Here is a 24,805-nt window from a genome sequence, read left to right on the forward strand (position 1 = left end):
TAGTACTGGGGTCATTCCGAGTTGTTCGCTCGTTATTTTTTTTCCGCAACGGAGCGATTAGTTGCTAATGCGCATGCGCAATGTCCGCAGTGCGACTGCGCCAAGTAAATTTGCTATGCAGTTAGGAATTTTACTCACGGCATTACAAGGTTTTTTCTTCGTTCTGGTGATCGGAGTGTGATTGACAGGAAGTGGGTGTTTCTGGGCGGAAACTGGCCGTTTTATGGGTGTGTGTGAAAAAACGCTACCGTTTCTGGGAAAAACGCGGGGGTGGCTGGAGAAACGGAGGAGTGTCTGGGCGAACGCTGGGTGTGTTTGTGACGTCAAACCAGGAACGACACTGACTGAACTGATCGCAGATGCCGAGTAAGTCTGGAGCTACTCAGAAACTGCTAAGAAGTGTCTATTCGCAATTCTGCTAATCTTTCGTTCGCAATTTTGATAAGCTAAGATTCACTCCCAGTAGGCGGCGGCTTAGCGTGTGCAAAGCTGCTAAAAGCAGCTTGCGAGCGAACAACTCGGAATGACCCCCTACGTTTCTACTGCATGGTCATCGCAAATTTTGACTTCATCTTGTAATATCCTATCACGTCAGCAGGTGGCTCTGTTTGGGAAAAGGGATGTGGATGTCGCGCAATCGTGGACTGATGAGAAGAAAAATTCGGAGGTTTAACAGGGTATCAGGAGGAGCAAGGTAGAAGAGGGAAGAGTTCCTGTACCAGTGGACGATAATGGGAGCGCAGGGAGCGAAACGTTATGATTCTGGATTTGAGTGAAACAGCCGGATTCCAGGTACTTACAAGTCACTGATAAGTATATACAGTAGTCTGCGCCCTCTCCATGAGCAACAGAGCGGTATGTATCCGTTGCTGGAGTGCGGGAGAGGAGATGCTGCAGCCGGCAGGGCTGCCTATACTGTGCATACCCTGTGCTGCGCGCGTGGTGGGACAGACCAGCGTGTGGAATGAATGATGCGGATTACACCCTCTGTGCATTGCTGGGCTACAGGTATAGCGCTCACTAAGGAAAGGCTCTTCATGAATGGTTTGATGCTGTGAAGATTACCTTTCTACTATGTTATTATTTGTTTCATTGTAATTGTTCATGTAAAATGTAGTTTGTGCTGGAGATGTGTAAGTTCTCGTAGATTCGGCACAGCAGCATTTGTGATGCCTTAGTTACATAATACTGCCTTACATTTGGAATAGGGTAAACGCCAAATCCATACTAAGGGGCTCATCAACGAAGAATAATAGCAGCTGCATAATCATTTAGTATCACTGTGACATAGGGGAAACCCAACTGCCTGTGGGCCCCCCTCCTCCACTAGGTATCAGGTTCCAGAGACTATCCTACAGCACGTGAATTCTACATTATACATATGTTACATAATACTGCACAGGACTATGGTGTATTTTCTACAGTGCATTGCTGTTATTAATGTGGTACATTTTCATGCATGCACTCAGGGCCGGTTCTAGCCCTTGTGGCGCCCCGGGCGAAAATAGTGGCGTGGCTTCATAAAGGCATGTGGCCAATGTGCCCCCAGTAGTATTAACCCCCGTTTGTGCCCCCAGTAGTATTAACCCCCGTTTGTGCCCCCAGTAGTATTAACCCCCGTTTGTGGCCCCAGTAGCATTGCCCCCGTTTGTGGCCCCAGTAGCATTGCCCCCGTTTGTGGCCCCAGTAGCGTTGCCCCCGTTTGTGGCCCCAGTAGCATTGCCCCCGTTTGTGGCCCCAGTAACATTGCCCCCGTTTGTGCCGCTTTTAAAAAAATAAATAAAAAAAATTAATACTTACCATCCCCGCTCCTGATTCCCGACCGCTGCTGCCCTCTGTCTCTGGCCGCTCCTCTGATCTATGGGAGAGACGACATGACATCCCTCCCATAGAACCGCATAGACACTAGAGGTTAATCATGACCCCTAGTGTCTAAGTGCCGCTCCCACAATGCAGTGCGGTGCGCGATGACTTCATTGCGCACCGCACAGCAGTACGGCACCGGGGGGGCACCACCAGTATCGGATCTTACCACGGCGGCGGCGCCCTCCGGAAGGCGGCGCACCGGGCAAAAGTACCGTGTGCCCGTAGCAAGATCCGCTACTGCATGCACTAGCAGTGTTTACTATATACAGTTTATATTTTTCAAGGGGCCCAGACCATGCACACTGTAATAGCCAAACCTCTGTGGTGGCACTGGAACCAGGCCACACCCTTAAGCATGGGCCTGTACCACTGCATCCCCCCTGTTTCGCCCTTCATTTCCCAGTCCGACACTGCTGTGATACAAATGAAAATGCAGCTGGTATTAAGCATTACTTTTCTCTCAGGTGAGGTGAAGCGCTGTGTCCCCCACTCTCCTAATACTGCTAGTGACGGGCTGCTGAGTCATGCCCATACGCGATGTCCAGTCTGTGCAGGTTCATGGTTCCTTCACCCAGAAAGCTTTGCTGAAGCAGGAAAGGCAGTGCTGGGTCCCCATTGCTGGCAATGGAGACAGTATTGCTCTTGCTGCAATACAGGGGAAAACAGCTGTAAACTTATGGGGTCATTTCGAGTTGATCGCTCGCTGCCGATTTTCGCAGCGCAGCGATCAGGTGAAAAAATGGCATTTCTGCTGCGGGGTACACTGGGCTCCACAAGGAATAACATCGGGGTGTAGAGTAGGATCTTGATCCGAGGCACCAACAGGCTCAAAGCTTTGACTGTTCCCAAGATGCACAGCGCCGCCTCCTCTATCACCCCGCCTCCGTGCACAGGAGCTCAGTTTGTGAGTTTGTGCCATGCAGTAAGCAGGCACATAACAGGAGGGCTGCCTTTTGCTTCTACAAGACTTCAGGGCTGCAGCGTGTAAAGTCACATAGACTTTTCTGACTGAAGCTTCATCACCCCCAGCGGCGCTGTATACTCCCGCACCCTGGTTGCCGGGTCACTGCAGTGGAAGCTCTGATTCTTTCCAGCGTCAGTCACACACACACACCGCTGTCCTCCCGGATCGCGTGGCTGCAGGTACGGGGGAGGTAAGGGGTCTCTTTGGCCACACTTTACCGTGATCCAGCGCGTCCGCGGGAGGCAGACTGCGTGCGCGCTGGCGTGGACGCTGTTATTGGGCAACCGCTCCACTAGCCACCAGGGGCATTGGGCACAGGTCTGGGGGTTTTTACTCTCAAATAACCCCATTTTCAAGGCCCGCAGCGCCCGGTGGGGAATGCCAGCTGGGGGAGCAGGCCTAACCTGTAGCCCCAGCCCCAGGGCGCCATTTCTGTAAATGTTCCCGCTCTGGAGCTGCATTTGTCTCCCTCACTCCCTGTCAGCAGCCATCACAAACAGAGCTGAGCTGTTTCTGGGACTGCTGGGGCAAATCCTCCTCTGTAAAGCCGCCTGATCGCCAGCGCTGTGCATATTACAGGACACTTCAGTATTCTACCTGTCACTGGGACAGTGTAAGTTAAGAAAGAGTGCATACATTCAGGGTTGTGTGGTACAAACACCCTGTGATATACATCCAGTATCTACTGTGCTTTGTTATATCTATTGTTGACACATATAGCCATACTGAGTATTACTTTGTATTGCTAGTCCAGTGCAGTTTTATGGTGCATAATTTCTGCATGGTACGCTTGTGACTATATATGTGTGTGTGCATGTAGCTGCTGCGTGGTTGCCTTATTGGGTATTTCACTCAGCGTGCTACTCCTATATTCCTATACCTGAGGGGGCTAAGTGTATCAGGTTTTTTTCTGTATAATATAGGATTTGTTTCACAAGATATACTTGCTGTGTATTTTTACTTGTGATTTATAGTCACCCTATATAACTCTTGAACTCCCGGTTTGTGCCGTCACAGTCACACTTCACTGGGCGTTCTTGCTAGGTATATCGCTGCAAAGACTTGTACCAGGTTGCCCGATATTGTGCACATTAGTACACACGTGGCAACGGAGCTGGGGCTTCTTCCACATTGCGTGGTGGTGATGCCGCAGACACGTTGGAGGAAAATATGGCAGCTGAGAGTTCAGGGGGTTCCTTGCCTCCCAGTGGGTCTGTAGCACCGGGGGGCATCACAGGACCCACCTTGGGCTACCTTTTCCACGCTGTTAAACATGCTTGTAACTAAATTGGCACCCCCTGTGGGACCACCTGTGCCAATGCAGCAGTTTATGGTCCCTGCTATTAATCCGCCATGGGCAGATCAAATCTCCACTCAGTTCCAGCATTTGAACCGGTCATTGACTAAATCTAAGTGTCACTCTCGTCCGCCTAAGACTAAGTCGTCTTCTGAACGGGCCATTATCTCATCCCAATCCACAGCTATCCCAGACACGTCATCTGAGGAGGATGGTGCATATACTGATCCCACAGACACTGACTCAGATGTTTCTGATGGGGAAGGGAAATCATTGGTGGATGTCCCGGATTTGATTGAGGCAATTAGGCTCATTCTTCAGGTGTCTGATGATCCTGAGCCTGAAGCTGTCTCTAAAAAGCCGGATAGGTTTAAACGTAAGAAGGTGGTTAAACAAGTTTTACCTCATTCTGTCTAGTATGTCTAGTTGACATACGTCAGGAATCCGTGGAAAATCCGGGGACAAAATTCACACCAAATAAGAGACTGTTGGCTCGCTATCCTCTCTCTGCGGAGATATGTAAGAATTGGGAAACTCCTCCGCCTGTAGATTCTCATGTGGCGCACATGGTAGTTTCCTCTGCTCTGCCAGTAACAACCGCCACCTCTCTGAAGTAACAGACGGATAGACGTGTGGTGGGTTGTTTGAAAGCGATTTACACCCTAACGGGGGCTGTGCATAGGCCAACCATTGCAGCGACATGGGCTGCTGAAGCTGTTGAGGCGTAGGCTCAGGAGCTTGAGGCGTAACTGCTTTCCAACGCATCTGAGCATGCTCGACAGTGTCTCTCGTATATTACCACGGCTTCTCTGTACCTTAAGGAGGCGGCCTCCGATGCCGGGGTTCTGGCGGCCAAGGTTGCTATTATGTCCGTCTTGGCCAGACGTATCCTTTGGTTGAGATCCTGGTCGGTGGATATGGATTCCAAGAAAACCCTAGAGGTGCTTACTTTCAAGGGAGACATTCTCTTTGGAGAAGACCTCAATAAGATTGTGGCTGATCTGGCTACTGCTAAAACAGCTTGCCTACCTAGTACGGCTCCTTCCGCACAGAAGCCTAAAAGTACTTTCCCTCGGCCCTTTTGTCCTCCAGGTAAAGCAAAAGGTCAGGCGTACCCAAAGCAAGCTCGTGCTTCCAGACCTGCAAAGCCTAGACTGAAGCGTGCCTGGGCTGCCCATCAGCCAGCTTCCAAAACTGACAAGCCTGACGCATGACGGGGCGGGCCTCCCTCTGGGGGATTCCAGGGTGGGGGGCCGACATCTAGGTTTTGCCTAGGAATGGTTAAAGACCGCTTCAGATTCCTGGGTAAGAGAAGTCGTCACTCGAGGTTACGCCATACACTTCAAGAATCGTCCCCCTCATCGATTTTGCCTGACAGATGTGCCTCTGGATCCGGCAAAAGCAAACACTTTGCACTCGGTGGTACATTCCCTCCTGACCACAGGAGTGGTGGTACAGGTGCCTCTAGCTCAGAGAGGCAAGGGGTACTACTCACCGCTGTTCCTAGTCCCGAAACCAAACTGGTCCTTGCGGCCCATTCTCAATCTGACCTTGGAGCCTGGGGACTTTGTGGTCTCCCTGGACATACAGGATGCCTACCTACATATTCCTATTGCGGTGTTTCATCAGCAGTACCTGAGGTTTGCGGTGGGCAACCTCCATTACCAATTTCGGGCGTTACCCTTTGGTTTGACAATGGCTCTCCCGAGTTTTCACCAAAGTAATGGCGGTCATGACGGCTACACTCCGCCGTCAAGGAGTCAGGCTCCTACCGTATTTGGACAATTTGTTGATCCTGGCGAATTCCCCGGAACTTCTCCTGTGTCATCTCGATCTGACGGTCCAGAGCATGAAAGCCCACGGGTGGCTGATCAACTGGAAGCATGGTACACCTGGAAGCGTTATTGGACACTCACAATCAGCGGTTATTCCTGTCTCAGGGAAAAGTCCTGAAACTTCAGGACAGGATTCGATGCTTCCTATCTCATCCGCAAGTGTCGATTCATTTGGCAATGTAAGTGCTAGGTCTCATGGTGTCGGCTTTCGACATGGTGGAGTATGCTCAATTCCATTCTCGCCCTCGGCAGAAGTTGATTCTGTCCAAATGGGACGGCCTGACTCACCAGATCAGATCTCACATGATCTCTTTTTCTCCGGAGGTCCGCCTGTCACTGAGCTGGTGGCTTCAGGACCAACGTTTGAGCAGGTGCCGTCCCTTCTGGATATCCAACTGGGTCCTGCTGACAACAGATGCCAGTCTGAGAGGTTGGGGCGCGGTGTTGGAACAACACTCTCTCCAGGGTCGGTGGAAAGAGGAGGCGTCACTACTCCCGATAAATATTCTGGAATTGCGGGCAGTGATCAATGCGTTGACAATGGCCCAGCATCTGATACAGAACAGACCTGTTCAAGTACAATCGGACAACGCCACCACGGTGGCGTACATCAATCATCAAGGCAGCACTCGAAGCCGCATGGCAATGAGGGAAGTATCACGGATTCTTCAGTGGGCAGAACGCCATCTGACGGCCATATCCGCAGTGTTCATTCCGGGCATTCTGAACTGGGAAGCGGACTATCTCAGTCGTCAGGACGTGCACGCCGGAGAGTGGAGCCTCCATCCGGAGGTGTTTCAACTTCTCGCGGACACGTGGGACCTTCCAGATGTGGATCTGATGGCATCTCGACACAATCGCAAGGTTCCGGTCTTCGGCGCAAGGACAAGGGATCCTCAAGCTGCGTTCGTGGATGCTCTGGCAATTCCATGGAACTTTCAGCTGCCGTATGTGTTCCCTCCAGTGTCACTCCTGCCCAGAGTAAAACTGAAGTTCAAACAAGAAGGAGGAAACCTACTTCTGGTCACTCCAGCGTGGCCCAGGCGGCACTGATTCTCCGATCTACAGGGCCTCTCGTTGGATCATCCCCTTCTACTGCCACAATGACCAGACCTCCTTGTTCAGGGCCCTTGTGTTTACAGGGATTTGGCCCGTCTGGCTTTGACGGCATGGCTCTTGAAGCTTCCGTCCAGAGGGCCAAGGGTTTTTCTGAGGCGGTCGTTCAAACTATGTTGAAGGCCCGTAAGCCGGCTTCTGCTTGGATCTACCATAGGGTCTGGAATGCTTACTTTACTTGGTGTGCATCTCACAATCATGACGTTTTCAAGTTTAGTACGGCCAAACTATTGGCCTTTCTACAATAAGGCCTGGACTTAGGCCTGCGTCTGGCCTCCCTCAAGTTTCACATCTCTGCCTTGTCGGTTTGGTTTCAGAGAAAGATTGCTGCCCTACCTGATGTCCATACATTCACTGAGGGTGTGTTGCGGATTCAGCCTCCTTATGTGCCAACTGTGGCCCCTTGGGATCCGTTGGTGGTTTTGGAGGCCTTACAGGAGTCTCCGTTTGAGCCTCTTGCCTCTGCTGACCTTAAGTGGCTTTCCCTTAAGGTGCTATTCTTGCTGGCTATTGCTTCAGCTAGAAGGGTCTCGGACTTGGGTGCCTTATCCTGTAAGTCTCCCTATTTGATTTTTCACAGTGACCGGGCGGTTCTTAGAACGCGGCCAGGTTATTTACCCAAGGTGGTGTCTTCCTTCCACCTTAACTAGGAGATTGTGGTTCCGGCCTTTAATTCTCCTGAATTGTCTATCAAAGAGTGGTCTTTGGATGTAGTACGGGCTTTACGTATCTATGTGAAGAGAACATCCTCTATTAGGAAATCTGATTCTCTTTTCGTGTTGTTTGGTTTTCTCAAACGTGGCTGGCCTGCTTCCAAGCAGACTCTGGCCAGATGGATTAGAATGGTGATTGCACATGCTTATGTACAGGGTGGTCGTCCGGTTCCTGCTACCATCAAAGCCCATTCTACTCGGTCGGTTGGACCTTCTTGGGCGGCCCACCATGGTGCGACCCTTGAACAATTGTGCAAGGCGGCTACGTGGTCCTCTGGGAACACGTTCATTATGTTCTATGCCTTCGATACTTCCGCCTCCCAGGATGCTTCCTTTGGACGCCGGGTTCTTGTGCCCGCTACAGTGCATCCCCTTCCATAAGGAACTGCTTTAGGACATCCCCAATGTTATTCCTTGAGGAGCCCAGTGTACCCTGCAGCAGAAAACGAGATTTATGGTAAGAACTTGCCGTTGTGTTTTTATTTATTTTTTCAAAATCTGTTTATTTAGATTTTCACAATTTTTCAATACAGAAAGTAACAAAAAGCATGAGGGGCAAAAAAGAGCCTGGCACAAATAAAGCACTTTAAGAAAAGTCACAGAGTAATAATAACCTCTACTCTCCGCAACCATGACTTATCAGTATTCAAGGTACAATTGAGAAAAAGTATATTTGCCATATGAAAATAAGCAGATCCTTAAGACTCTTTTACTGTTTGAGAGTGTAAATGGGGATCAAAACCTACAAATTGCCCCAGATACAGAGAAAAAGAGAAAAAACAAGGAGGAGAAAAGAAGGACAGAGGCTAGAAGAATAGATGAGGGGGGGGAGGGGTATAGCGGGGAGTCCTGATGGTACCTCAGAGCTTAGGCCTGCGATCGTTAAGTCGATGCAGGCAGCCATAGAACTTACCGTTGTTAAATCTCCTTCTGCGAGGTGCACTGGCTCCACAAGGCGCCTTCCCTGACGCACTTAACTTCTTTGGGTTGGTATGGCATAGCCGCTGACACCCCTCTCCTGTGGTGAGTGTGTGGTGTAATTGGCTACGAGCGATTGTCGTCTCTGGTACCTGCAACTGCATTGGGCTGGTTAATGAAACTGAGCTCCTTTGCACGGAGGCGGGGTTATAGAGGAGGCGGCACTGTGCATCTTGGGAACAGTCAAAGCTTTGAGCCTGTTGGTGCCACTGTTCAAGATCCTACTCTACACCCCGATGTTATTCCTTGTGGAGCCCAGTGTACCTCGCAGAAAGAGATTTAACAACGGTAAGTTCTTACCATAAATCTCGTTTTCTCTTACGTCCTAGAGCAGGGATGGGGAACCTTCGGTCCTCCAGCTGTTGTTGAACTACACATCCCAGCATGCCCTGCAACAGTTTTAGCATGACCAAATAGCAAAACTGTTGCAAGGCATGCTGGTATGTGTAGTTCAACAACAGCTGGAGGGCCGAAGGTTCCCCATCCCTGTCCTAGAGGATGCTGTGGTCCACATTATTACCATGGGGTATAGACGGGTCCACCAGGAGCCATTGGCACTTTAAGAGTTTGAGAGTGTGGGCTGGCTCCCCCCTCTATGCCCGTCCGGGTGTGGTTCATCAAATCGACAGTATCTAGGTCGACAATGTTTAGGTCGACCACTATAGGTCGACAGTCACTAGGTCGACATGGATGGAAGGTCGACAGGGTTTCTAGGTCGACATGTGCTAGGTCGACAGGTCTAAAGGTCGACATGAGGAAATTTTTATTTTTTTTGTGTGTGTCGTTTTCTTCGTAGAGTGACCGGAATCCCAAATTAGTGCACCGCGTCCCCTCGCATGGCTCGCTTCGCTCGCCATGCTTCGGGCATGGTGCCTTCGCTCCGTTACCGCTTCGCTCGGCACACTTTACCGTTCCAATCGTAGTCCACGTGGATCGTTAAGTATGAAAAAATTCCAAAAAAGAAAAAAAATGTGAAAAACTCATGTCGACCTTTAGACTTGTCGACCTAGCACATGTCGACCTAGAAACCCTATCGACCTTCCATCCATGTCGACCTATAGTGGTTGACCTAAACATTGTCGACCTAGATACTGTCGATCTTCAGACCGGATCCCGCCCCTCCTACCAGACTCGGTTTAGAAAATGTGCCCGGAGGAGCCGGTCACAGCTAGGGGAGCTCTCCAGAGCTTTTCTAGTAAAATGTTATTTTAGAGTTTATTTTACAGGGAGGCTGCTGGCAACAGCCTCCCTGCAGCGTGGGACTAAGGGGGAGAGTAGTGTCCGCCCTGCGGGGTCTGAGCTACTAACTCCGCTGACAGGACACTGAGCTCCTGAGGGGATAGATCGCTCCCCGCCACAGGAGATCGCTCACCCCAGCAGCATGCCGCCACCCCCTTACAGAGCTGAAGATTGTGGCGAGTATGACACCGACCCCCCTTGGAAGCGGGAGGCCGGTGTGTAGATGGCGGCAGCAGGGTAGGAGCGCAGTATTCACTGCGCTCAGGGATGGCTCAGCGGTACATAGTGCGGCGCATTGAGGGGCGCCCTGGGCCAGCGCTTACACCCTACACTGGTCACAAAGCCTGTCGGGGTCCCAGGATCTCAGCCAGCATCAATCCTCCGGCCAGTATAATCAGATGAAGAGCGGGAAAACAGTGCCATTTTGGGGGCGAAGCTTCTCCTCAGAGCGGACCCAGCAGCGTTCAGCGCCATTTTCCTGCATGCACAGCGTGGATCCCTCCACAGCAACTCCAGCTATCTCTCACGGTACCAGGGGGTTATAGAAGGGGGCGGGAGAGGCTGCAATACGACTGTGTATCCTATTAAGGTGCACAGTCAGCGCTGACAAGGGGTCTCCCTTTGGTTAAAAGCGCTGTGTGTGGGTTGGCTCCAATCTCTGTCTCTCTCTTGCCATTCTTGGGGGTGAAACTCTCTGTCTGTCCTTCCCTGTGTGTGCGTGGGGTGTTTTGTGGTCTCCTTTAGCTATGTCCAGGGACACTGTGTCATATGCTGCGGAGGATATGTCCTCCCAGGATGATCCCATTCCATGTAATCGGGATAGCACTGGTTTAGCACAGATTCCAGCAAGGGAACCTGAGTGATTTTCCTACATCAAATCTTGGATTTCTCAGATTTCAGATAGGGTTGTAAGTAATGAATCCGCAACCCACGTATTACAGATTTCTATGGCAGTATGGCCTGATTCTGGTACCTCAGGACGCTCCGCTATATACTCCCACAAACGTGCGCTTGTTCATGTCATGCAAGATGACACGGATACCGATTCTGATACCATAGACTGTACTGGGGATGTGTTGCGGGGGTCAGCCTCTATCATCAATTGCACCCCCTTTGCAAGAGAGGCAATCAGGGATGTATTGAATATTAATGATACAACACCTGAGCAGGTTGAGGAGGCTTTTTTCCCTGAAAATAAGAAAGCCTCGCTAACCTTCCCTGCATCAAAAGGAATTAAATGCTATATTTGAGAAAGCATGGGAAAACCCTGAGAGAAAATTCCAGATCCCTAAAAGGGTCCAGGTGGTGTTTCCTTTCCCTTAGGAGGATAGGAAAAAATGGGAAAGCCCGCCAATTGTTGACGCATCTGTGTCCAGACTCTCAAAAAAGGTGGTTTTACCTGTTCCGGGATCTACCACCTTAAAGGAACCGGTTGATCGAAAAATTGATAGTACACTTAAATCAATGTACACCGCTTCGGGGGCCGTATTACGTCCCACTATTGCTAGTGCATGGATTGCAAAAGCTATAGTAAAATGGTCCGGCACCTTACTTGAAGATTTGTATACAATGGATAAGGGTGATGTTGACTTGTTTTTGCGTAACATTCATGATTCAGCAGGTTTTATGGTAGAATCATTGAAAGACCTGAGTTCAATGGCTGCGGGGATCTCTTCCATGTCTGTTTCAGCTCGTCGGGGACTGTGGCTGCGCCAGTGGTCGGCCGACGCGGAATCCAAGAAAAGTGTGGAGTCCCTACCCTACACAGGTCAGGCTCTTTTTGGGGAAGCTTTGGATGCGTGGATATCCATGGCTACAGCGGGTAAGTCTCTGTTCCTTCCCTCAGCTGCACCTGCTCCGAAGAAATCATTCTCTTCATCAGCATCACAGTCCTTTTGGTCTAACAAGCCTAGAAAGGCCAAACCGTCCAATACCTTCTTTAGGGGAGGTCGACCTAAATCCAAAAAACCTGCTGCGGCAGGGATCCCAGGAAACTAAGCCTGCTTCCAGTACGCCGAAGTCCTCTGCATGACGGTGGACTGCTCGTCCTGGAGGTGGGGCCAGTCGGAGCGAGGCTCAGGCAGTTCAGTCACGTCTGGGTATCGTCCGGCCTGGATCCCTGGGTGATAGATATTGTGTCCCAGGGATACAGGTTGGAATTTCAAAGTCTCCCTCCTCACCGATTTTTCAAATCAGGCTTGCCAGTTCTGCTGGCGGACAGGACTGTCCTACAAGCAGCGGTCCAGAAGTTGTTGGAGACACAGGTCATTGTGCCAGTACCTCCTCATTTGCATGTCACGGGTTACTATTCGAACCTTTTCGTGGTACCGAAACCGGATGGTTCGGTCAGGCCCATTCTGAACCTAAAATCACTGAACTCTTTTCTGAAGGAGTTCAAGTTCAAAATGGAGTCTCTCAGGGCAGTGATATCAGGTCTGGAAGAGATGGAATTCCTAGTATCCCTGGATATCAAGGATGCGTACCTCCACATTCCGATTTGGTTACCGCATCAGGCTTATCTCCGTTTTGCACTACTGGACTGTCCTTTCCAGTTCCAGGCCCTGCCATTCAGCCTCTTTACAGCACCAAGGGTGTTCACCAAGGTGATGGCGGAGGTGATGGTTCTACCCGAAAACAGGGGTTAAACATCATTCCGTATCTGGACGATCTACTGATAAAGGCATCGTCCAAGGAGGAGCTGTTGCAGTCTATTGTACTCACAACCCGCCTACTCGGAGTCCACAGTTGGATTCTGAACCTTCCAAAATCTCATTTGGAACCAACCCGGAGGTTGTATTTTCTGGGGATGAAGTGCAGAGGGTGTTTCTTCCACAGGAAAAGGCGTTGGTGATACAAACAATGGTCCGGGAAGTCCTGAAGCCAGCCCGGGTGTCAGTTCATCAATGCATTCGCCTTTTCGCGAAGATGGTGGCCTCTTACGAGGCTCTCCACTACGGGAGGTTCCATGCTCGGGCCTTCCAGCTGGATCTCCTGGACAAGTGGTCAGGATCTCATCTACACATGCACCAGAGAATTTGTTTGTCGCCAAAGGCCAGGATTTCACTCCTCTGGTGGCTCCAACTGCCTCGCCTTCTGGAGAGCCGCAGATTTGGGATTCAGGACTGGGTCCTTCTAACAACGGATGCGAGCCTCCAGGGCTAGGGCACAGTCACTCCAAGGGGAAACCTTCGAAGGAAAGTGGTCAAGTCTGGAAGCCAGCCTGCCGATCAACATCCTGGAACTAAGAGCCGTCTGCAACGGTCTTCTTCAGGCGGCCCATCTTCTAAGAAATCGGGCCATTCAAGTACAGTTGGACAATGTAACGACGGTGGCTTACATAAACCGACAGGGCGGAATGAAGAGCAGAGCTGCGATGTCAGAGGTGACAAGAATCATCCTCTGGGCAGAAAAACACGCGTTTGTGCTCTCTGCAATCTTCATTCCGGGAGTGAACAACTGGGAAGCAGACTTCCTCAGCAGACACGATCTCCATCCGGGGGGAGTGGGGTCTCCATCCGGAGGTGATCAAGGAAATAACAGACCTTTGGGGCTTACCCCAAGTAGACCTGATGGCCTCTCATCTCAACAAGAAGCTTCAACGCTATTGTTCCAGGTCGAGGGACCCACAAGCAGTACCAGTGGACGCCCTGGTGTCTCAGTGGGTGTTCCAGTTGGTGTATGTGTTTCCACCACTCCCACTCATTCCAAGAGTTCTAAAGCTGGTAAGGAGAACAAGAGTTCAAGCGATCCTCATTGCTCCAGACTGGCTAAGGCGGGCTTGGTACGCGGACATTCTGAATCTCTTGCAGGAAGAGCCGAAGTCTCTTCCTCTTCGGGAGGACCTGCTGCAGCAGGGGCCGTTCGCCCATCAAGACTTACCGCGGCTACGTTTGACGGCATGGAGGTTGAACGCCTGATACTAGTTCGGAAGGGCATTCCGAAGAAGGTCATTCCTACCCTCATACAGGCTAGGAAAGGGGTAACGTCTCGTATTTTGAAGAAATATGTCTCTTGGTGTGAGACCAAGAAGTTTCCTGCGGTGGTGTTTCAACTGGGACGTTTCTCCTCTTCCTGCAAACAGTCAAAAGCAATAGAACAAATAGGACCGACAAGACGTGGAGGGGATAAATTTAATCTATTATGCAAAAGAGAGGCATATTGGATCTATGTTTTGGGAACTCTAATACCATGTGGTCTAAATGACACAGTGGAGTTGAACAATATATAGGTCCTGCATTCTACTCTAAAAACATCACCTCTGCTTGGAAAATTAATGATGGAACAGTATATATTTCTACATTGGCATGATGTGAAAAATGGCCCTAGATATAACATCTAACATTGTCCAAATGTGATAGTGTGTACTGCATATTGGTACTTGGTATTTTTATACACACGTCTAGGTATATATATATACTCTATCTCGACCAATTATGTACATGCATATATATTCCTGTTTTTCTATGAATTCTGATAAGAGTGAATGAGTAGATATATGCTGGTGCTGGACTTCTGTTCTCCTTTTCCTCTCTCTATTTCTCTTTGTTTCTTTGTTCTTCTGTATTTTTATTGATAGTAATAATAACAATTATATAATATCAAAAATAATATTCTTTCCTCTGTTATTTCACCTATATTCTTTTTTGTATCCTGTTCTCCTATGTCTCGTGGGAAGTTACTATATATAGCTCTCTATGTATATGATGCAGAGAGAGCTATGCGTGAATTCTGAAATGCGGATACAGAACACGAGACATATGATGCGGATATAGAAGAATCTCCCCATGTAATGAATAAATAAATAATATTGAAAAATAATGATTGTGAAGAATAAAACTAATTAAAATATGAGCCTATGATAGACCTAAAAGTTGTATCCAAGGAAAATATAATTAATAATAAAACTATAAGAATGAATTAATTAAATAATAAATGTGATCTGTCTCCCCTCTGGGTAGGAGATATCTGAGTGGCGACTATATATAGATAAATAACCATGCAACACTGGTCTTTTTATATAATATATTTTTTTATTTTCTAAGTACACTACTGTATTAGATATGTATATATATATATTCTCTCTATGTATAAGTTTTTATATCTATATTTATATCCAATTGTCTCCGTATGGTTAGTGAGAATTAATATGATGAACTTTCTATGGAAGAAATAATAATTTCTAAGTTGATGCGATCACACGTATATATGATATGTTATTATGAATATAAGACAAAACGGACTCTAATAAAAGTTCCGGAATATGTATGGAACGCATACTCAGAGCCAAACGGCTAAGGAGTTCCGTAATTGAGACGTGAGACGCAGACACGTGATCAAAAGAGGTCACGTGAACGTGACAACACACATACGTATGCGCTCCACTCGAAAACGAGGCTTGAGATGGAGACGCTGCGTACGGTGATAGGCGGGAGAATAGCCGCTATTTAAACACGGACACGGAGACATAGAGGTATACTGCTCTGAGGAAGCCGCTGAACGTAACAAAGGCGGAGAAACGCGTAAGAGACTTCATATTACCCCTCCGGTACCGGTCGGAACTTTTAAGAAAACCTGCAGGCATTCTCCAAACAATTGGACACTCCAGATATGGCACCATTGATGGGATAAAAAAGCACCAGGAGCCGGGAGGAACCAATGTATGGGATCAGAATCTGAAACAGGTTTACTACTAAATTTATTTGTGGATCACTGCCATTGCTTTCAAGCTATAAAACAGCATGCTGTACTAACCATTGAAATAACATCACTAATAATTGTTGCAACTAACTAACACCAGTGACAATATCTATCGCATGGATAAAAATCTCTGACTAATACAAGCTAAAGATTCTGATTAATCAGCTGACTGTGGAAGATCGCTTTACTAACCATACGTATGTAGAGATGTATCTATAGTTGTGTTCAATATTTGGCAGGATCAGCCGACATACTAGGACGGGACTTTGCTATTAATTATTGTGAAATTTTAGTGTATTAATAAAAAGACACGTAATTTTTTAATAAGCGCTGTTATCTGTATATGTTTTAGTTTTTAATTGTTGGGTGGAGTACTCTCCCTTTTTACAGCTGCTATTGATTAATGTGTGTTTTTTAGATTCCAATTAATGTGTACTTATCTACCCAGCAAATAGCGCCGAGTTACTTTGTTGTGATAGGTGTGGATATGGGCCTGAGGTTGGGATCTGAGAAGGTCCAGATTTCGTCCGTGTCCATTTTCTTCCAGAAACCATTGGCTGCCCTCCCTGAGGTTCAGACCTTTTTGAAGGGGTTCTGCACATCCAACCTCCCTTTGTACCGCCTACGGCGCCTTGGGACCTTAACGTGGTGTTGCAGTTTCTCCAGTCGGACTGGTTTGAGCCTCTACAGGATTTTGAGGTCAAATTTCTTACATGGAAGGCTGTCACGTTGTTGGCCTTAGCTTCTGCTAGACGTGTGTCAGAATTGGTGGCTTTGTACTGTAAAGCCCTTACTTGATATTCCACGAAGATAGTCCTGAGCTCCGGACACATCGGCAGTTTCTTCCAAAGGTTGTGTCAGCATTTAATATCAACCAACCTATTGTGGTGCCAGTGGCTACTGACTCCTCAATTTCGTCAAAGTCCTTGGATGTTGTGAGGGCTTTGAAAATCTATGTGAAGAGTACTGCTCGTCACAGGAAATCGGACTCTTTGTTTATCCTGTATGATCCCAAGAAAATTGGGTGTCCTGCTTCAAAGCAGACTATATATCTCACTGGATTAGGTTCACTATCCAGCATGCTTATTCTACGGCAGGATTGCCATGTCTAAAATCTGTTAAGGCTCACTCTACTCGTAAGGTGGGGTCTTCCTGGGCGGCTGCCCGGGGTGTCTCGGCATTACAACTTTGCAGAGCGGCAGCTTAGTCTCGGTCGAACACGTTTGCTAAGTTTAACAAGTTCGATACTTTTGCCTCTGATGATCTGAAGTTCAGTCAATCAGTTCTGCAGGAGCCTCCGCGCTCTCCCTCCGGTCCCTCCCCCCACTGCTTTGTTACTTGGTAAGTATTGTTTCAGCCGTTGCAGAGTTTTCAAGCTAGTTAGCTTGATGTGCTTTGTATGTGTGAGCTGGTATGAATCGTTCCACTATCTGTGTTAAATCCTTCTCTCGAAGATGTCCATCTCCTCGGGCACAGTTTCTAGACTGAGTCTGGTAGGAGGGACATAGAGGGAGGAGCAAGCCCACACTCTTAAACTCTTAAAGTGCCAATGGTTCCTGGTGGACCCGTCTATACCCCATGGTACTAATGTGGACTCCAGCATCCTCTACGGACTACGAGAAAAGGATTTACCGGTAGGTAACCAAAATCCTATTTTCTACGCATGCGTATGCCCCGCAATGCGCACACGCGACGTACGGGTACGAAGCTCTTTGTGGTTGTGCTCATGTTCTAGCTAAGTTTTCCTTTGCACTGGCGGCAGCAAGAAGATTGACAGGAAAGTGGCGTTAATGGGTGATCGCAAGCGCTGAGTAGGTTCAGAGCTACTCAGAAACTGCACAAACTGTTTTTGCAGAGCTCTGCTGCACATGCGTTCGCACTTCTGCTAAGCTAAAATACACTTCCCAGTGGGCGGCGGCATAGCGTTTGCACGGCTGCTAAAACTAGCCAGTGAGCGATCAACTCGGAATGACCCCCGTAGTTTCCAGTTTTTTTGATGACTACTGAAAGTAGGACATAACCCTTTTAGTGAGTGCTAAAGCGGTTATGTATCATTGATAAATGGAGCCCTAAATATACACAAAATGAAGAATCCATACTAAAGGTACACACACACACACACACACACACACACACACACACACACACCACCCCCCCCCCCACACACACACACACACACACACACACACACACACACACACACACACACACACACACACACACACCCCCACCCACCCACCCACCCACCACACAATTTAGCATGCAACCAGCTTTTGTTTGAATCTAGTACAATATTGGTATGATCTAGACACCCACAGGAAAACACAGCAATCCCCCTTTTGTAGACACAACAGTCATTCTGCTGCTTCCCTCCGCTCCTCCCCCACGTTGACAGTTTTTTTTTGTTCCGGGTTTATTTTTGTTAGGCCAGGATTAAGAAACCAGAAAAGATGCGATTAGGTCTTGGGAGTTCATAAAATTTGCATGTTTGATTTTTTGTGCATTTCTCTTTCAAACTGTCAATTAGTAAAACATTGTTTAAACATAAAAACTTAGAAAAGTCTTCATGTAATTGCTATTGGAGTTTAAAAGGTCTGTGGTATTGGTAGATATGGGTGTGGTTTACTTTGTCAACGTTCATCAGGTCCACCCTGATGAAAAGTCAACAAAACATCCCTGATGGTCTAGTGGTCCAACAGCTCCAGCTGTGACTTCTGAGCCCATTGTGACGTCAAGATGATTTCTGGCAGATGCTGCAAGTCTTCCGGCAGGAGTTTTGCTATTGCTAACCCCATAACCCGCCCCCTCCACTCCCCGTTGCCTAACTGTACCCTCCCTCAGCCTAAACCTAACCCTCTGGGCCGTGCAGAATTTTGACAAACCATGTTCCAAAAAGTAGGGAAAAACCAGGGTACAACCCCTGGTTTCTGTCTGAAATGGGTATAATTGGAAAATTAGGAAGTATGAATATCGAACGTATAGTACAAATATCACATGATTATCCCCCGCTATATTCGAAATGTGACTCGCATGGACAGTGGTTGCGATAACCGCTATCCCTGTGAGTTACATCCTGGCCTCATTGGAGGAGTCTTTAACATCTTTAAAAGACTCCTCCAGAGAATCTATCTCTACACATGCGCACGCGGTCAGTTTTCCGAGTCAGATGGAGGCTGTGGGAGAGGGATTACAATATCCCTTTCCCGTGAGAATTCATCCGTAGGCATAAAGAAGTTTATGCTATCTGAGGAATGCATAAACCAATTGGAACAAACTCAGAAAAACTTTGCTTTTTGGAGTGTGGTACATACAGATGTGTCCTCATAAATCTTTACTGCAGTCACGCCAAACAGCTCCTCTTGGCACGCCAGATCGCATGAGAATCTTCTAGCGTCTGGTCTCTTGTTTTCCGAAGATGCGTCTTATTCGCAACGCAATTCAACTGGGACGCACCAGGAGACTGTGCTGATTAACTAGATATAATTTGTGACACTTGAGTCTGAGTCACACACATTATGCAAGTGTCATATATCAAATTAATGAGCACAGTCTCCTCATGCATCCTGGCCATGTTGCAAAAAAAAGAAAAGATGCCTGACGTTAGCAGAGTTGCACGGGACCTGGCAGCTTACTCATGTCAGGCATCTCACGCTGCATGGCGTATTGAGGCTGGATGTATGAGGATACATCTGTACTGTAGTGGTCCGACCATAGTACCCATTCATAATAATGGGGATGGTGATCCATAGCAGGTGTTAGCCTTTTGTAGGAGATTTCTGTGAAATGTCTTGCATTATGCTGATGTTACACAGTAGTAAGACATAAAGTTATGCAGAATGGTCCTGATTTAGGTTCTTTCTCATACATCCTAGAGGATGCTGGGGGTCACCATTAGTACCATGGGGTATAGACGGGATCCGCAGGAGACATAGGCACTTTAAGACTTTGAAAGGGTGTGAACTGGCTCCTCCCTCTATGCCCCTCCTTCAGACTCCAGTTTAGAATTGTGCCCAGGGAGACTGGATGCACTCTGAGGAGCTCTACTGAGTTTCTCTGAAAAAGACTTTTGTTAGGTTTTTTATTTTCAGGGAGAACTGCTGGCAACAGTCTCCCTGCTTCGTGGGACTAAGGGGAGAGAAGTATGACCTACTTCCAGTGAGTTCAATGGCTCTGCTACTGGCTACAGGACACCATTAGCTCCTGAGGGTTTGATCGCTAGGTACACCTAGATGCTCGTTCCCAGAGCCAGCCGTCACCCCCCTTACAGAGCCAGAAGTCAGAAGACAGCTGAGTAGAAGAAGATCAAGTAGACTTCAGTGATGGCATTCTGAGGTACCGCACAGCGATCGCACGCTGCGCGCCATGCTCACACACACACAGCAGCACTATAGGGTGCAGGGCGCGGAGGAGGGGGGGGGGGGGGGGTGGGGGCGGCCGCCCTGGGCAGCAGAAAAGCCTCAAAATAAACTGGCAAGAGGGGACATAAGTGCCTAGGCACTGCCCTAACCCCCAGTATAAATATATATTTAAAAAAAGCGGGACTGAAGCGCGCCATTAAGGGGGTGGAGCTTCGTTCTCACAGCTCACACAGCTCAGCGCCATTTTCCTCTACACATGCTGCAGAGACGCTGGTCCTTCCTCACACTTCTGAATAAATATCAGGGTGCAAAACGGGGGGGGGGGGCACAGAAATATTGGTGAATATATGTTTAATATAAAAGCGCTGCAGGTCTGGGGCATTCTTTAGTGTTTCAGAACCGGTGATTAGGCGCTGGGTTTTGAGCTGGCAAACTCCGTCTGTGTCTCTCTGACAGACTTTACTGTGGGTCTGTCCCCTATATGCCCGGGGTGTCTGTGGGTGTTTGGTACACGTGTGTCGGCATGTCTGAGGCCGAAGGCTCTTCCCAGGAGGAGACTGTATTAGGGACACAAACGGCTGTAGGAGTGACCCTGTCGGCACCGCCGACTCCTGATTGGGTAAATATTTTGAATGCTTTGAATGCTAATGTGGCTCTTATTAGTAAGAGATTAGATAAATCTGAATCTCAAAACCAGGCATGGAAGAAATCTGTGGAGGATGTGTTATTACAAGTCCAGACCCCCTCTGGGTCACAAAAACGTTCGTATGCCCAGTTGGCAGACACGGATACCGACACGGACACTAACTCCAGTGTCGACTTTAGTGATGCCAGATTGGATCCAAAATTAGCAAAGAGCATTCAGTACATGATTGTGGCGATAAAAGACGTATTACATATCTCCGAGGACCCTTCTGTTCCTGATAAAAGGGTCTGTATGTATAAGGAAAAGAAACCTATGGTAACGTTTCCTCCCTCTCATGAACTGAACACTCTTTTTGAAAAGGTTTGGGAAAGCCCTGACAAAAAGTTTGATTCCCAAAAGGATTCAGGTGGCGTATCCGTTTCCCTCTGGGGATAGGGAAAAGTGGGAGTCACCCCCCATTGTGGACAAGGCCCTATCGCGGTTGTCTAAAAAGGTGGCTCTCCCGTCTCCTGACACGGCAGCCCTTAAGGACACTGCGGATCGTAAGCAGGAAAATACATTAAAATCCATTTATGCCACCACGGGTACGCTGCTCAGACCAGCCATTGCATCTGCGTGGGTGAGTAGTGCTATCGAAAAGTGGGCAGATAACTTGTCATCTGACATAGATACCCTAGATAGGGATAGCGCCCTTTTGACACTGGGTTATATCAGGGACGCAGCGGCCTACCTAAAGGAAACGGCGAGAGATATTGGCCTTTTGGGGTCAAAGGCCAATGCTATGGCAGTCTCAGCTAGGCGAGCATTGTGGATCCATCAATGGAATGCTGATGCTGACTCCAGGAAAAATATGGAAGCTCTGCCATATAAAGGCGGTGTCTTGTTTGGTGACGGTCTCGCTGATTTGGTATCTACGGCTACCGCGGGTAAGTCATCATTTTTGCCTTACGTTCCTTCACAACAAAAGAAAACACACCACTATTAAATGCAGTCCTTTCGGCCCAATAAATACAGGAAAGGCCGAGGTTCTTCCTTCCTTTCTACTAGAGGAAGGGGTAAAAGATCACCGGCCTTGGCAGGTTCCCAGGAGCAGAAGTCCTCCTCTGCTTCTGCCAAATCCACCGCATGATGCTGGGGCTCCTCTGCAGGAGTCCGCACTGGTGGGGGCACGTCTCAAACTCTTCAGTCAGTTCTGGGTTCGTTCGGACCTGGACCCATGGGTTTTAGAAATAGTGTCCCAGGGGTACAAACTAGAGTTTCAGGACGTTCCCCCTCGCCAATTTTTCAAATCGGCCTTACCAGCTTCTCTTCCGGACAGGGAGGTAGTATGCGACGCAATACAAAAGTTGTGTCAAAATCAGGTCATTATCAGGGTTCCCCCGTCACAACAGGGAGAAGGCTTTTATTCGAGCCTGTTTGTGGTTCCGAAGCCGGACGGCTCGGTCAGACCAATCCTGAATCTAAAATCCCTCAATTTCTACCTAAGAAAATTCAAATTCAAGATGGAGTCTCTCCAAACAGTGATCTCCAGTCTGGAGGAAGGGGATTTTATGGTGTCGGTGGACATAGAGGATGCCTACTTACATGTTCCCATTTATCCTCCGCATCAGGCTTACATGAGGTTTGCAATTCAGGATTGTCATTGCCAATTTCAGACGTTGCCGTTTGGTCTGTCCACGGCTCCGAGGATTTTCACCAAAGTGATGACGGAAATGATGGTTCTCCTTCGCAAGCAAGGAGTCACAATTATCAGGAGATCGTCCAAGTATGGGATAAAGGCGAGGTCCAGGGACCAACTGGTGCAGAACGTTACACTTTCCCTGGCAGTTCTGCAACAACATGGTTGGCTTCTAAACTTGCCAAAATCACAGTTGATTCCGACGACACGGCTGTCATTTTTGGGAATGATTCTGGACACAGAATTACAGAGAGTTTTTCTTCCAGTGGAAAAGGCTCTGGAAATTCAGAGCCTGGTCAAACAAATTCTGAAACCAGCAAGAGTGTCAGTCCATCAATGCACTCGTTTGCTGGGGAAGATGGTGGCGGCCTACGAGGCCATTCAGTTTGGCAGGTTCCATGCCAGAGTGTTCCAGTGGGACCTGTTGGACAAGTGGTCCGGATCCCACCTGCACATGCACCGAAGAATAATTCTGTCTGCCAAGACCAGAATCTCACTCCTGTGGTGGCTGCACAGCTCTCACCTCCTAGAGGGGCGCAGGTTCGGGATTCAGGACTGGATCCTAGTAACCACGGATGCGAGTCTCCAAGGCTGGGGGGGCAGTCACACAGGGGGAAAACTTCCAGGGAAGATGGTCAAGCCTGGAGACTTGTCTACACATAAACGTTCTGGAGTTAAGGGCCATTTACAACGGCCTTCTTCAAGCGGAACATCTGCTTCGCAATCTGCCCGTCTTGATCCAGTCGGACAATATAACAGCAGTAGCGTACATAAACCGCCAGGGCAGAACAAAAAGCAGAGCGGCAATGGCGGAGGCCACGAAGGTTCTCCACTGAGCGGAAAGACATACAAGCGCCCTGTCAGCGATTTTCATTCCAGGAGTGGACAACTGGGAAGCAGACTTCCTCAGCAGACACGATCTCCATCCGGGAGAGTGGGTTCTTCATCAAAAGGTCTTCACAGAAGTGACAGGTCTTTGGGGAATTCCTCAAATAGACATGATGGCGTCTCGTCTAAACAAGAAACTTCAGAGATATTGTTCCAGGTCGAGGGACCCTCAAGCAATAGCAGTGGACGCCCTAGTGACACCATGGGTGTTTCAGTCGGTTTATGTATTCCCTTCACTTTCTCTCATTCCAAAGGTACTAAAGATCATAAGAAGAAAAAAGGTTCAGGCGATCCTCATTGTTCCAGACTGGGCAAGGAGGGCTTGGTATCCAGATCTTCAGGAGTTACTCATAGGAGATCCCTGGCCTCTTCCTCTACGATAGGATCTGTAACAGCAGGGGCCGTGCGTGTATCAAGACTTACCGCAGCTGCGTTTGGCGGTTGAACGCCAGATCCTAGCCCGAAAGGGTATTCTCAGTGAAGTCATTCCCACACTTCTGCAGGCTAGGAAAGGCATAACGTCTAAACATTACCACCGTATTTGGAGAAAATATGTGTCTTGGTGTGAATCCAAGAAGGCTCCTACGGAAGAATTTCAGTTAGGATGTTTTCTCCATTTTCTACAAGCTGGTGTGGATGCGGGCTTAAAGTTGGGCTCAATTAAAGTACAAATTTCAGCCTTATCGGTTTTCTTTCAAAAACAATAGGCCTCCCTTCCAGAAGCTCAGACTTTCGTGAAAGGCGTGTTGCACATCCAACCTCCATTTGTGCCCCCAGTGGCACCATGGGATCTTAACGTGGTGTTGCAGTTCCTTCAATCACATTGGTTTGAACCTTTACAGAAGGTGGAGTTGAAATTCGTCATTTGGAAAGTGGTCATGCTGTTGGCCTTGGCATCCGCAAGGCGGGTATCGGAGTTAGCGGCTTTGTCTCACAAGAGCCCTTATTTGATCTTCCATGAAGATAGAGTTGAGGACTTGTCAGCAATTTCTGCCGAAGGTGGTTTCATCGTTCCACATAAACCAACCTATTGTGGTGCAAGTGGCTACTGACGCCTTAGTGGAGTCGAAGTCTCTCGATGTGGTCAGAGCTTTAAAAGTTTGTCACCAGAACGGCTCAGATTAGGAAAACGGAGGCTCTGTTTGTCCTGTATGATCCCAACAAGATTGGGGCTCCTGCTTCCAAGCAGACTATTGCACGCTGGATCTGTGCTACGATACAGCATGCTCATTCTACGGCTGGATTGCCGGTACCGAAATCGGTGAAGGCCCATTCTACTAGAAATGTGGGCGCATCCTGGGCGGCTGCCCGGGGGGTCTCGGCATTACAACTTTGCCGAGCAGCTACTTGGTCGGGTTCAAACACTTTTGCAAAGTTTTACAAGTTTGATACCCTGGCCGAGAAGGACCTCATGTTTGGTCAATTGGTGCTGCAGAGTCATCCGCACTCTCCCGCCCGTCCTAGAGCTTTGGTATAATCCCCATGGTTCTAATGGTGACCCCAGCATCCTCTAGGACGTATGAGAAAATA

The 24,805-nt window shown here is 48.4% G+C and overlaps 1 protein-coding gene across 3 annotated transcripts in view; it reads left to right on the forward strand.

Moving 5' to 3' along the window:
* The first annotated feature begins 586 nt into the window (after positions 1–586).
* The window catches only part of GDPD2 (glycerophosphodiester phosphodiesterase domain containing 2), a 375,381-nt gene continuing 351,162 nt past the window's right edge, over positions 587–24,805 (forward strand). The window contains exon 1 of one of the 3 annotated variants that reach the window (XM_063937109.1): positions 587–792. In XM_063937109.1, coding sequence (XP_063793179.1) covers positions 757–792 — 36 coding nt within the window. In that variant the 5' untranslated portion in view covers positions 587–756. Of the gene's footprint in view, positions 793–834; positions 1,009–24,805 lie in introns of those variants that run through there. The other 2 variants (XM_063937108.1, XM_063937106.1) reach the window with 2 other exon arrangements.

This window comes from Pseudophryne corroboree, chromosome 8 (genome assembly GCF_028390025.1).
Source record: "Pseudophryne corroboree isolate aPseCor3 chromosome 8, aPseCor3.hap2, whole genome shotgun sequence".
Lineage (NCBI taxonomy): Eukaryota > Metazoa > Chordata > Amphibia > Anura > Myobatrachidae > Pseudophryne > Pseudophryne corroboree.